This window comes from Callorhinus ursinus, unplaced genomic scaffold, assembly GCF_003265705.2.
Source record: "Callorhinus ursinus isolate GAN/ISIS: 27379988/994484 unplaced genomic scaffold, GSC_fseal_2.0 scaffold16, whole genome shotgun sequence".
Classification (NCBI taxonomy): domain Eukaryota; kingdom Metazoa; phylum Chordata; class Mammalia; order Carnivora; family Otariidae; genus Callorhinus; species Callorhinus ursinus.
Genome location: NW_027397078.1, coordinates 17,241,764 through 17,256,351, shown reverse-complemented (window position 1 = coordinate 17,256,351; position 14,588 = coordinate 17,241,764). Strand labels below are relative to the sequence as shown.

The 14,588-nt window shown below is 40.9% G+C and overlaps 1 protein-coding gene across 2 annotated transcripts in view; it reads right to left on the bottom strand.

Moving 5' to 3' along the window:
* The window catches only part of DMD (dystrophin), a 2,222,747-nt gene that overhangs the window by 220,726 nt on the left and 1,987,433 nt on the right, over positions 1-14,588 (bottom strand). For both annotated transcript variants that reach the window (XM_073901937.1, XM_025857655.2), the window contains exon 61: positions 3,309-3,387. In XM_073901937.1, coding sequence (XP_073758038.1) covers positions 3,309-3,387 — 79 coding nt within the window. The remainder of the gene's footprint in view (positions 1-3,308; positions 3,388-14,588) is intronic.

The following is a 14,588-nucleotide window of genomic DNA, read 5'->3' as shown; positions in this document are numbered from 1 at the left end:
TGTGTGTGTGTGTGTGTGTGTGTGTGTGTGTGTGTGTGTGTGTGTGTGTATGAGCGAGAGAGAGAGAGAGAGAGAGAGAGAGAGAGAGAGAGAGAGAAGGAGAGAGAGACAGTGAGCATGTTTGGGAGGGCAGTTAGTGGCTCATCTTTACTTCTCTTTGTAATTTCTAAGCCTCAGAAATCATCCCATTATTATTCCTAGTAACCTGGAAGTAAATTACTAGATATCTATCAATTCAAAATCACTTGATATGGCCTTAGTGGTATTTTTTTCAAACATATTTTTGTTTGTTTTATAGGGAAAACTGTTTTGCTTTCACAGAACACAATTTAACAGCAAGTGAGTGACTTCAGAGATGCCCTGCCTCAAATGTGGTTTTGATGGGGCACCCAAATTCTGGAGATTTCTAGAGGTCCATGTGGCGGTACATATCAAAAGCCATACAAATGTAAACGTCCTTTAACAGAGCAGTTGTGTGTTTAGGCGTTTAGCTTGTAGAAAGAATAGGAGATGTTTATAAAGGTGTACAAAGGATGTTAGTCACAAAGCTGGATATAATAGTGAAAGATTTAAAATGACTAATTCAGAATTGTCTTGGTAAATCTGGTACAGCCAGAGACGAGAATACTACCCAGCCATTTAAAAAATTACTCTGTAGAGGAATATTTAAACACACAAAAATATTTTTATTACAGTTCTAAGGGAAAAAAGGGGTCATAAAACGGTAATGTGATTTTATTCCTGTTTGGTTTAAAAGAAGGGAATCTGAATTCACACACATACACACGCCCCCTTGAGAGAAAGACAGAAAGCATATGAAGCACATTTTTTGTAGTGGTTCTCTCTGAGTGGTGGGATTATGGGTAATTTTTTTTCTCTGTATTCTCTGCTTTCCAAAATTTCCTTGAGGAGCATATATTACCTCTGTAATTTAAAAAAAGGACAACACAAAGAAACACTCTTCATTCAGTCTTTAGTCTCACTGTCCTATTTCTCAAATATCCCTTACACCAAATTGGTATTTTTTGATATCCATAAGCAAAGCTTCAAAGCATATATCAATATTCCACACGAGTAAGAAATTGGTGACTCCTGGGGCTGGCTCCATTTAAGCATGTAAATGAGTGTTGTTATGAACATCCGTGTCTACTAGCCTGAACTTTCTGGAAGTGGGCACCGGTGTGATATTGTTTAAAAGGTGTAAACATGCTCCACCTGGCCCTTCAAAGTTCTTCCCTCACAACTCAGAGATTATGGCTGATGTTCTACCAACAGACAGTCATTCCTCAGACTTATGGCTTTTCACCCTATTAAAATGCAAATAACCCAGGAGAAGTACACATTAAACTTTACCTGTCACCTGGGTTAAATAACATGTCATTTTCTGAAAAGAAGTTTTAATGGGGAAGACATGGGAATTTGGGTGGGGCAGGCAGAGAGAATAAAGGATGAATGAATACACCTGGCATCTGAGGAGTAATTAATATTCATAAGAGTGATATTTTTGTTTACGGCTTACGAGTCACTCAAAAATATTTGTCACATTTAATTTCAATGAGATCAAATAGAGTGGCAGTCACCAAGGTGACTTAAGCCGACCAGAGATTTGGACAAGTACAGAAGACAAAATCCTCAGGCCTCGTCATTTTTTTAGAGGCACTCCTAGAAGCCACAATCCACTTGATTGCATACACTGCTTTCACCTGCCCCCCTTCTTTCGGCCCATCCTAAGCATGTCCAAATAACGACTGCATACAGAGTAAGGTGAGACCCAGTCAAGAACGTAAGACAATTTCTTACTTAATACACTGTCAATGTATAACAAAAAGGACTATCACCTTCTAGGAACTTTTTTCTAAAAGACAAGAGCCAACTGGAGATACATGAAAACATCTGGTCAAATACTTTAAAATGTGAGCAAAGGGGTGCCTGGGTGGTGCGCAGTAGCGTTCGACTCTTGGTTTTGGCTCAGGTCACGATCGTAGGGTCATGGGATCGAGCCCCACATCAGGCCCCACGCTCGGCATGGAGTCTGTTTGAGATTTCCTCTCCCTCTCCCTCAGTTCGTCCCTACTCTACTCTGCACGTGTGCTCTTACTCTCTCTCTCTCTCAAATAAATACATCTTAAAAAGAATAAAAAGTGAGTAAAGATCTTTTTCTTAACCTGTGGGAAATGGAAAACAAAGGGAAAGATGAGAAAATGACAATAAAAGAAGGTGGCAGGAGAGTGAAGGGAAATCATACAGAATTACTTCCTGTCTATAAAATACATAAATTAAGTAAACGACAGTCCAGTGTAGTGGCTAGAACAGACTCTGGAACCAAGCTGGGTTTGAATCCTGGCTGTCAGTCAATCTCTGTGTGACTGTGTTCCTCAATTACCCCATCTTTAAAATGGGTATAATAACGTATCTACCTCAGAGGGTGCTATGAGGATTAAATTAGTTCATATTTGTAACATTGCCAGGCACAAAGTAATTGCCTTAAAATGATGGTGAGGCCCTCATACATACTCATGTATGACAAGAAATATGCCAAAATGTTAGCACATGTTAACTCCATGTGGTAGAAATATGGCTTCTTAAACAGAAGAAACCCTCAACATCCATGCTTTTGTAATCAAAGAGTGGTAGAAATTAGTAACATCAATCAGAGGACAACAGGAGCTTGACAATTTAATATGTACTGTTACATTAATACGATGTTCCAATAGTAAACCCTCCGTTAACTAAGGCTGTTCCTCTTAGTAGTTATTATAAAATATGTAATATTTATCAATAATATATACTAATAATATAATTAGTGCCACAAATATAATTAATAAAAGAGTAAAGCTAAAGTAAAAGAATGAAGAGCGGTCAAGGATAAAAAAACAGTAAGAATGGTTAGGGAGAGGAAACCCAATAGGCTGAGCTTCCAACTTGGAGGCAGGAAGTATTTAATGAATTACGTAAAGAATTATAGATTCCCAGTAACACGTATTGAATGATCCCATCATAATTAGATGGTATCATAATTATCAGCTTATGAAGTGAACCGCTACAAGCAGAAGTAAAGATTCAAAAACATTACCAAAGTTAGCACTCGAGAACACATTGCAGGAAACAATTATGTGTTAGCTGAAGACTGGACAAAATGATCTAATTGGACCTCCTCTCCCAATCCCCTGGATTCTCCCCCCAAGTTGTATTTCAGGATGATTTACACCTCCAGTGCACTTGGCAGAGATGATCATAATTCAACTCTTAATTCTTCGCTACCAAGAAGCAATGAAGACATTAAGCAATGGAAGGTGACAGCAACTTACTGGAAAGGAAGTGCTGGGATGCCGGCCCAAAGTCCCTGTGGGCTTCGTGCAGCTGCCTGATGCGGTCCTCAACGGCCACCTGGGAGGAAGAGGAGAGAAATGATGTTCTCTCATCACATATAATGAGGAGCAATGGAAACAATGTACCCTTTTTGGTAAGATCTTTCGGGCCTCAAAAGCTGGAACACTAAAGCAACAATTTATAACCCTGGTTTTAATATCTGCTTACCAGAGATGGCCTCCGAGACCCATTTTTATCAAATTGAGGCCAAACAAAAAAGATTTGCTTTCTTGATAATGTTATAATGAGATTTTTTTTCACACTCTACTCATTGGCAGACACAAATGAACTACTGCTCCAATGAGTACCATCAAAAATGCAAACTCTAAATCTTTCATGCAAAGGTTAGGGAGATTGTCATTCCCTGTTATATGTCATAGCTAAAGGAGCTCAGAAAGGGCATATATTTTGTCTTAGTCTGTTGTTTTTGACTCATGTTTTTTGGAATCCTATTGATGATTGATGGATCACTGAGTGATAATTAACGAGTAGGTTGATTAATACTCAAATATCTAAGAAGTAGAGGCAAGGCTTAAATGTCGGGGAGAAAATGAGAAAAAAGAAAATTTCAGATTTCAGTTTTTAGTAGACCTGAAAAGTATTGAAAAGTGTGTCTTTAGGTGGCATGAAATAAAAAGTACCACTCTTTTTTTCCTATTAGGTTTCTCTGTAATACATTGACAGTGTCCTGATAGCTTAGTGAATTCCATTCTGGGTGGGGGAAAAAGGAAGAATTTTACAGGCGAAATGGTACACTTTGCCATCTGGCATTCTGCCAACTGGATATTAATGGTGGCCCCAGGCCTGTAGGCTCCATAAATCTGGATCTTAATTTGGTTCTGAAAGGCCCATGCTAAACAAGGGGTTGGTCGCTCTTGCCCAGAGCCAGCGGAGCTCGAGTGGGTTTGCTCCTATGGTGTGGGTAATTCCCAAGAGATAAAACAGGTATTAAATGGATCAGAAATCTGGCTCAGGTAGTCTGGTCTAAAGCTGACTCCGACCTTGCAGTATGGAGTCAAGGGCCTGACACAGATCGAGAACAATCTTCTTTTTTCATCTTCTTCTAGCCTTGCCCATCTTTGCTGGGACCAAATTATTTGGCAAAGCATGTGGAGTTCCAAAAAGGGCAGGATTTGCTTCACTGTTACACACACAAAAGCATGAAGAACACATCAAAACTCCCTTCCCAGTTGTATGACCCTGCATTACCGGCCAAACTCAACCTGCCCGTCCTGCCACATTGCATCCAATGTAACACTTGTCTGACTTGTTCTTGCTGCTCCTCCTCTCTAGAGTGCTCTTCTTTCCCTTCTCTTCCAGTTCAAGTCTTTTCTATGTTTATACGCTCCCCTCTCCAGTCCCCCAGGGTTAGGAGTGATTGCTTCCTCAACATCCTCACAGCACATAGTCTCTACTCGGAGCACTTCTATCGCACCATCTGTTTTAGTTGCAAGGACATGGACATGGGTATCTTCTACAATGCACTGTGGATTCCTTGATAGCCGGGACCATTTCTTGCTTACCTCTCTTCCCCTACGCTCCCCCTGGCAGAGTGCCGTGAACCCTGCACACTCTGAGTGGTAACAAAGGTTTAATGACTAGTTGAGCAAACCAATGCGTATGTGTGACTGACACACATAGATAGACAGATCTGGGAGAATAAACCAGAATGTGTACTGACACTGACTGCACACTGCACGCCCCTGGGTATATCGTTCTAACGTTAACTTTCCTTATCCGTAAAATGGGACAACAATATGATGTACCTCAAAGAATTGTTGTGGGAAATAGCTAAGACATGTGAAGTGTTTGGCCTGCTTTCTTTCACATGGTGATTACTCAATGAATGTTAGCAACTACTGTTTTGTTGCTTTATGATTAACATATGGTGAGGAATAGGTCATTGCAGGCAAGGCAGTACATGAGACACAAAAAATGGCTAATATATATATATATATTTAAGATTTATTTATTTGAGAGAGAGTGTGTGCATGAGTGGGAGGAGGGGCAGAGAGAGAGAGGGAGAGAGAGAATCTCAAGCAGACTCCCTGCTGACAGTGGAGCCCGACGTGGGGCTTGATCTGAGATCATGACCTGGGCCGAAACCAAGAGTCAGATGCTCAACCGACTGCGCCCCCCAGGCGCCCCCCAAAAATGGTTAAAATTTATTAAGTACTCCGTTAATGGCAATATGAATTAACTTATTTAAGTTTCACAGTAACTCAGTGGTAAGAAGTCATAGTATCTGCCCACTTCACTGATGTAGGAACTAAAACATGAGAGGTTAAAAAACAACAACAACAAAATTTGACTCACTTTAAATAGCAAACCGGCAGAGCCAGGATTCAAATTCATTCTGGCTCTTGGTCTTGACTGCTATTTTAAGGATTAAAGTTGAAAGGCAAGTATTTTATCCATATTTAATGTGCAGCTGGCCTTCCCATTTATCGAACGCAGAACAAATCTGGCGTCCACATCTATGAAAGTTTAGTCGTTGGTATATTTTATGATCTAATGCAAGGTCAGTTCCTGGTCATGAAGAAGGTGATGCCATAAGATTATAGAGAACACATGCAAATGAATGTTTGGAATACATAATTGTTTCTAAATACAGAATGGGTCATTTCATGAACAAATTAATCAAGAGATGATTGTGAACGTTTGGGGGTGATAAAGGAGCATGACCCTGTCACGGGCCCTGTCGCCTGGCAGTGATGTTGGTAGATTCAGAGCGACCAGGTGGAGGCAGCATCTGAGTCCATCAGAGGCCACGCATCTCTAAGGGCGCTTTCTTCTTATATGAGGAGATCTCCAGAGGTAGTTTCCAGCGTACACCCAATAATGTCAAGAAATGAAAAGGAGACAGAAGTGAATTCCCATCCCTATAACTCAAAGTTAAGAAAACGCATGAGAGAGACTGAAATTAAAAATGTGTCACAAAATGAAATGAAACATTCAGGCAACAGTCTTAACATAACGAAAGAATTAAGCATAAAATATTTCTTTTCACAGATTATCTTTGGATTGAATGCACAGGTGAATAAACAAAGACATCATTTTCAGAAAGAGAAAAACTTTGAAGGCACAGTGTAGCTACCAAAGAACAAAGGCACTTTATTCTGTGAGCAATTAGGCAAGGAAATGAAATTTGATAAACTTTTGTAACAATAAGCGCCATGTATCAGACCTTTCTAACTGGCTGTGTTTTGAACCAATATCAAGTACCATATACAGACTAGGGAGCAAAAGCCACAAATGATATACTAGCACTTGCATTCTGGCATAATTCCTTCTTTACTCGGTTAATTCTCTGTTCTTTTGACAAGCATTCGTTAAACCCTAAACAGACACGCAAGGAGCAGACGCTAGAGTCTCTGGTCCTTGGCCACACAGAGGTTTGGAGGTGAGGAAGAGGGACAGGCCGAGGAAAGGCCTGGGGCAGAACGCTGCTGTTGCCGAGGATGGTGAGGTACAGTGAGCTAGGTGTCTCGGAAGCAGAGATCCACAGCAAGGCATTCCAGACTCTGAGGCTCGAGATTTCCCTGGCAAGGCCAAGGGAACCAGGGAAGATTTCTGCGCAGGGACTCAGGATTTGAGAAAGCAGTGTGCAGGTTTAGGCAGTTGGGTCTGTCAGCGAGGCCTGAGACACAGATTCAAGAGGGACCTGGAGACTGTTGTTATCACCTAGGTGTGGGGTGACAGGCGTTGCAATTAAGACTGTGTGGCCTGGAGTGGGAGAGAAGGTGCAGATGAGGAGGTATTTTGAAAGAAGGAAGAACTGATTAATTTTGGGGTTGGAGCTTCATTTTGGAAGAAGCAAACAGAACCCATGTATTTCCAGTGTGGAAGCCTGGGAGGGTAAGGATGTTGCCGATGGAAATTCCAAAGGAGGGGGGGTGGCATATGGCCGGATGAATTCATAGGGAACATGATGCATCTGACCTAACAGTGAGATTTTAACTGGAGGTGTTGAGTAGGGCCAGTTGGAAATGAGCAATTTGTCTCAGTCATTAAAGGAAGGCAAGGCAAGTGAGACTAAAAGGGGTAGAATGGAGTATTAGAAGGTGAGCAGGGTAGGGAGAGCCAAAGGAGTAGAACTAGAATTCTTCAAAGAGATAGGAAGAACCCACTTTCTTCTGAATTAACAGGCAATACCTCTGTTTCTTTTTTTTTTTTTTTAAAGATTTATTTATTTTCGAGAGGGGGGAAGGGGCAGAGGGAAAGGGAGAGAGAATACTCAGACTCCCCACTGAGCATGGAGCCTGACATGGGGCTCGATCCCACGACCCCAAGATCATGGCCTGGGCTGAAATGAAGAGTTGGCCGCTTTACTGACTGAGCCCCCTCCGCCAGGCGCCCTGACCTCTGTTTCCTTTTATAAAAAGAAACACAAGTTTAACATCTTTTGGGGAAGCATACGTCCTGTTTCTACTATTAGATCAGAGATCACGAAAGCTTAGAACTGGAAGAATCCTTATCTACTGATACACAAGGGTCTATTCTTTAGAACTATCCCAGATGGGCAAAAAACTACCATCTGCTCCTTGAGTACTCATAATCTAGTTTGCAGTATTCCTCAGTAAAGCATGTCAGAGAAAATTGAAAAAGGTCTTTTTTTTTTTTTTTTTTTTAATACGCTCCGTGAGGACAGGGACACATCTTTCTTTCCCTACTATATCCCCGCTGACTAGCACAGTACCTGGCATATAGCAGATACTCTAATTATTAGTTGAATGAATTAATGTACAGTTTATTCAAGAAGTGTCACCCGAACAACTGCATTTTGCATGAAGAATTCCCTATTGTGTGATTCTCGGCACAATTTTTGCAAAGACCTGCCTTCCCCCTCACCTCCCTCTCTCCCTCCCTCCTTTCTTTCCTTCCTTCTTGATGATCAAAGTTTAAAAAAAAATCATTTCGATTTATTGGGCCTACAATACCAGACTCAAACAATTTTAAAGTAATAATGTGCAAGGCAAAGCAAGAGCCCAAATCTCCTTCCTGTTTGTTTTGTTCTAATTTTTAAACAATCATATTTGAGAGCTACAAGGACTATATATTATTCTCCTTTGCTCTCTCATTTCAGATGAGTTCTGTAGGCAGTGCACTGTTTGCGGAGACCTCCCTTCTTTCATGCCTTTAAGAAATGTTTCTTCATTCATTCAAAAGATACTTACTAGAATGCCAAGTTACTTGCCCATGAAGATACAGACCTTGATTATCTTATTCATAGTTTAGCACAGTGCCTAATACCTAGGAGATGGTCAATAAATATTTGATAAATGTGATGAATGAAAAGACATTTTGAGTTCCTGTGATCTGTTAGGCGCTGTGCTCAATGTGATTATGGTAGACCAGAGAGCAAAATTTTAGGAATAAGGAATGAACACCAAGTCATTCAACTAAATTGATGATAACACATTCTATTCTCAGCTTTGACTATTTCCCAAAGCTCAGTCCATTCCTCCATGTGTTCTGAAGGACATCCTTATTTCATTTTTTCCCCCAAAACTGCCTAAAGTCAAAAAGAGAAGAAACAGGAGAGATCATAACACTGTGGCTCCAAGAAATGATTTCAAGTAAAATTTATCTAAATTTAAATGTTACTCAACTTTATTTTCAATTCTCAAGGGCTTCCACTTTTTCTTTTGACTTGTTAATCACTTTTAAGCTTTCATCTTCACTGGAGGTTTAAGGAGAGCCAAGGGGTCCATCCTGATGCGGGAAGACATTGCTCAATGACGTGATTTCTACGGAGCATCCAAGTGTTCTAATGGGCACTTCATGCATTGATCATGTTTACTCCAGCTTGGGGAAAGATGTAACTGGGCATGTACATTTCCATTTTCTGGCTTTCAGTTTGTCTAGACCTTTGCTAAATATCCATGGGCATGTAAGAACCAGACTTCACACCTACACGAATGAGCCCATAAAAAAAATCCAAAAACAAAAACCCTCTCCTTGTGCTGATAGTGAATAGACCACACACATGTACACAAATGACTCTCTACGGTCTATTCGTGAGTTTTTTTTTCCTGAAATTTTGCAGTTTGTACAGTTTTTTGTATGCATGTGTCTGTGTTGGGGAGGCCTTCATAATTCATTCATACTTCCAAATCCTTACTTGTAAAACTCATAAATACATGCTCAATCGTTATCCTGGAAACTCTCTTGAGATTTATTACAGTTTCAGTTAAAATCCTTTTAACTAATCATAATCCCTTTCACTTAAAATCCATTGTTCTAATTCTGATTTATTTTGAGGTTTGACTGGGAAAAAAATGGTCTCAGACAAGGTTTGGAATGAGAGCTTGTGATAGGTACAGCTCGGTGGCAAAACCATCCAGGCTTGTTGAGTGCAAAGATTGGCTGAGTTCTCTTTTCCTTCCATTTATTTATGTGTTTTCTTGACATTGAGACACCTTTGAGTGAAAAAGAGTTTCTGGCGATTGACTTCAGAATAGATCATGGGGAAGCACCCAGGGCTAACAGAGTGCTCACTCTGAGTAGGAGCATAATTATGTATTATGCTATATATTATTCCCTCTTTCCTTTTAGGTTCTTGGCGGAGACCTCCTGTAATAAAAGGCAGATGATCAGGAGAAAAGCAAACAGAAGTTAAATAACAGGTATGCAAGGGAGAGACCCAGGAAAACTGAGTAACTCACGAAATGGCTCAAACCACCACCTCTAATACCACTTGCATGGTATTTCTGGCTTTCAGTTTGTGTAGAGTGCTCATCATAACACTGTGGCTCCAAGAAATGATTTCAAGTAAAATTTATCTAAATTTAAATGTTATTTGTGTACAGAAATAAATCACGGATTTATATCATGGATGCTAAAGGGTGCCATCTGAGACCATCATTCATCCGCTTCTCTTTATGATCTTCTCTTATCATAGCTTTTTTTCCCCTTCTATTTTTTATTTCTGTGTTGACTCCCTTCTTTCTTAATCTCGGATTCCTTTTCTTATTCTCTGTTTTCCCTTTCTTTTCTCCTCCATTCATCTCTCCACCGGCCACCAGCCGTCCCCAGCTGTGTTCTGTACAACCTACTGGCGGAGTGCACAGACTCCGCGGCAAAACAGAGCCTAAAATGAAAGGGCTGTGAGCCTCGGCCAGACAGGGGAGGCGTGATGTCAGTGGGAGCCTCGCCTAGAGCCGGCTGAAGGGCAGCAGAACTTGCCACCCCCAAACATGCCTCTTTGGCATAAGAATTAGTCAAGCTCATTAGTTTTTCAGAAACAGCAGACACTGGAGAAGCCCTGAAACCAGCGGAAGTTATGTTTTGTAAGAGAAATTTACATTTATAAGGGAAATCTGCATTTTAAGGGGGTCTCCTGCTCTGTCCTGGGAAGAGGAGAACGACTCAATCTCTAGAAACCCTTAACAACGGAGAAAGCAAAACTGAAATCTGAATAAGAACCTTACCCTTGTTTACTGTGCTCACAACCTCCTCCCAACCTCCCCTAACTGATCTACCCTCCCCTGCAGCCCCCAACATCTTTCTTTTGTCTTTAGCTGCAAGTGGTATTAGAGGTGGTGGTTTGAGCCATTTCGGTGAGTTACTCAGTTTTCCTGGGTCTTTCCCTTGTATACCTGTTATTTAACTTCTGTTTGCTTTTCTCCTGCTCATCTGTCTTTTATTACAGGAGGTCTCTGCCAAGAACCTAGAAGGATAGAGGGAAAATTATATTTCCTCCCCCACATAGCCCATGGTTTCTCCAGGAACATGATTCTCCTCATTCTGATGGACTCTTCCATCCACTGGAAAGCACAGGAGGACAAACACCAAGTCCTCTGCCCATTGTTAAGCCTTCAGCTTTCCCCTCACTGATTTCTCACGTGCACCTTGGAAGTGTGTTTACTGGTTCTCATGCTCATGCAACTGCCTCATTCTGTGATAATGGAGTGAGGTTGTAGCAACATTAAGTTGACTTCAGAGACCCAAGTACCTTCAGGGTATCATTAATTTTAATTTAGAAAGGCAGCAATCAGCCTCCTATTCTGGTTCATTTGTCAAAATCTTTAGTTTTGGTTACATCTACAGACTGTGAGGAAAAAATGTGATGGGAAGGGAAGAGATCATAGGAAGAGTTTCTTCTGCCTTTTTTTGTTTTGTTTTGTTTTGTTTCAAAGAGATAAAAGTTGAATTACTCTGCTTGGCTGATGTAACTGGATGCAGATTTTATCTTAAAAAATAGGTTCCCATTTTCGGGCGCCTGGGTGGCTCAGTTGGTTAAGCAACTGCCTTCGGCTCAGGTCATGATCCTGGAGTCCCTGGATCGAGTCCCACATCGAGCCCCACATCGGGCCCCGCATCGGGCTCTTTGTGTGGCGGGGAGCCTGCTTCTCCTTCTCCCTCTGCTTGCTACTCCGCCTGCTTATGCTCTCTCTGTCAAATAAATAAATAAAAAATCTTTAAAAAATAGGTTCCCTTTTAAAAGCTTTCTTAATGTATGTCATGATTTGCAGCAGGAACTAAAGTCAAGTGGCTCACACCTTGCAACACCATTACATTAAATCGTTTGCATATCAGCCTCTGCTGTTTATTCTTGAGCTTTTATTTATTCCACATTTGGAAGATATCATTCTCACAGAAATTTCCCGGGGCCACTGTTGCATTCCTATCCGGGGGCATTTTGGGCCACAAGTAGCATAAGGCTCTCATGGTAATTACATAATTATCCCTCCCGGTATTAGCACACGGGAGTGTTCGCAAGGACCAGAAGTGGCAATTTGAAATAATTATCAAGGGACTATATCAGAACTGGTATCATCTGAAAAAAAGACAACTTATATAGCTGTTAGCAAATTCATACTGAAATATGAAATCAGGAAGACAAATGAAAAAAGATACACCACCAGTAATTATACATTTTTTGTTTCCCGGTGAAACTCTTCTATTTTGGGCAATGATACACTTGTAGATTTTTCAGTTTGTTCTACTAGTCACCTTGATAATAATGGTCAGCAGGGAGAATTTGCTCAAACACGCACACACCACTCCTTAACCAAGGAAATCCACATCCCTTACGTCCCACACTATCTGCAGCATTTCCAAAGCTCCCTGACCTTGACTCCCTTCGTAGTCAATTTGACCGTGTATCCGAGAGCCTTGTCTGCCAGGAGCCCCTGTTTCCAGTTCCCAGCTCTCCTCCCAGCCACTGAAAAGCGCCTTTCTCTGGGCTCACTGATGCAGAGCTGCCAAACCAGTATCAGGACGTTGGTTACAAATCAATAAACTGGAAGATCTCATCTACTGCACTTCCAAGTCCTACAACAGTCGGTGCTTCTCTCTTCTTTACATATCAGAAAACAAGGCACAGGCTAAAGAAGCAAGTACCCTTCGTGTTTTTTAACGAAGCACAGAGGCTGGTACAATGCCCTTCTCTTGTTTCTTGGTGTGGATTTGTCAGAACTGAAGTTAAACTGGACATCTACTCACTCCCTCTGTCTCCAGTCTCGCTTCCTGCCTGGGCTTCTTTACAGCGCTCAGGCTGAGCGCTCTCCCACTACCCCCCCCTCCTTCCCCATACCTTCACCCCAACCCCAAGGTGGTTTATAAGCTCCTTGAACAGTCCTAAAGACTTCTCTGAACTATTGTAGATATTTTCACTTCAAATCTAAAAGCTATTTTTTTTTTAAATGTGGCTTTACATGATATAGAAAACTACAGGGAAAAACATTCCCAAATACAGTGTGATCGTTTATAGGAGAAACAAAAGATTGAATTTTTAGGTCATCACGGAAGTAGGTATACTTCCTTGAGCAATAATCTGAAGTACTTTATGAGATTCTTCCTTTCACTAAAGCAAGAAATCCTAAAATCCATCAGGATATGTGCACTGTACCTTGACTTTCTTTTTAATCCTCAAGTGAAACCAAGACAGTAAAGTGTAATAAAAATGCATATAGCCCCAGGCTTTGTGCCTTAGCAAAGAGAGAAAAAATAAGCTTCTTGACTTAATATGTCTACTGTGAATAATCAGCCACTGCATTTTGGGATCCTGCTTTATAATCTTAACGTATAACAGTGAACTCCATGTTCGTGGTGTGATAAGAATAAAGGATTTTTTCGCTTTCTTTTCAAAAAACAAAACAAAACAAAAGATTTCCCCAGTTTCCCAAACCAGATACATGTGTCAACTTAAAAGAAATGAAACTAGGGGCTGCAATCTCTTGAGTTTTATTAACACATTTTTTGCATCTTCCCTGAAGTTGTCAATGAAGTGCTGGCAAGCTAAGAGAGGGCCCCAGGCTACGCAAACAATGTGGCTAACATTTGGTTTGGAGACCTTCTCAGTCCCATTCCTAGATGTTTAGCGTGTCCTGCTCAAGTCCCAGTTCTTTGCTGATTAATAAATATTCCTAGGAAGATCAATGATTGCTCATAACAGGCTTCCAGTGTCACAGCTGTGAATATTTGCATTTTAAGAGCAATTTTAATTAAATAATGAAGCAATTAATTACTCAAATACTTATTGAGTGCTTATAAGGTACTTTGCTAGGAGAGGAAGGAGAAAAAAATAAATAAGAAAACAAGGAGCCTATTTTTCATGAATTTATGGATTAGATATTTACAAATAGGCATACCGGAGTAGCTTGGGAAAGATTTTCACGTACCCCAGTCATTCTCCAATTTGACCTTGTATCACTACTACCTGAGAAATTTCCAAAAAACAGATTCTTAGCTTGTCTCCAGAATTTCTGATCTAGTCCATCTGCCACTGGGGCTTGAGAATCTGTACTTTCTGTAAAGCTCCCCCAAGGAGTCTGCCGTAGAGCCTATTTTTGGAGCCACCAGCGTAGTGGAAAGGCTACCAGTTCTCTGGGGCAGGAAGACCAGAGTTAGAATCTCTTACTAGCTACTTGACCTTCTGCATCTCATCTAAGTGTCTATAGGCCTTAGTTTCCTCATCTATAAAAAGAAGTACTGAATACCGGCAACAGTGACAATAGTCATGACAGCTAACGTTTATAGAGCATTCACTATGTTCCCAGTGCTGTGTTAATGGTAGACTGTGCATTTCAGCCTCTCCTATCAGAAAATAAACTTGAGAGCTGGGCATAGTCTATTTCATTCACCTCTGTATCCCCAGGATCCAGGTTGGCACCGGTCTCATCGTAGGCAGCCAATTAAATATTTAAAAGAATCAACAACCCAGTGATGAAGGTCCTTCCATTAGGACCATTTTATTTTTTGTTGTGTTTTTT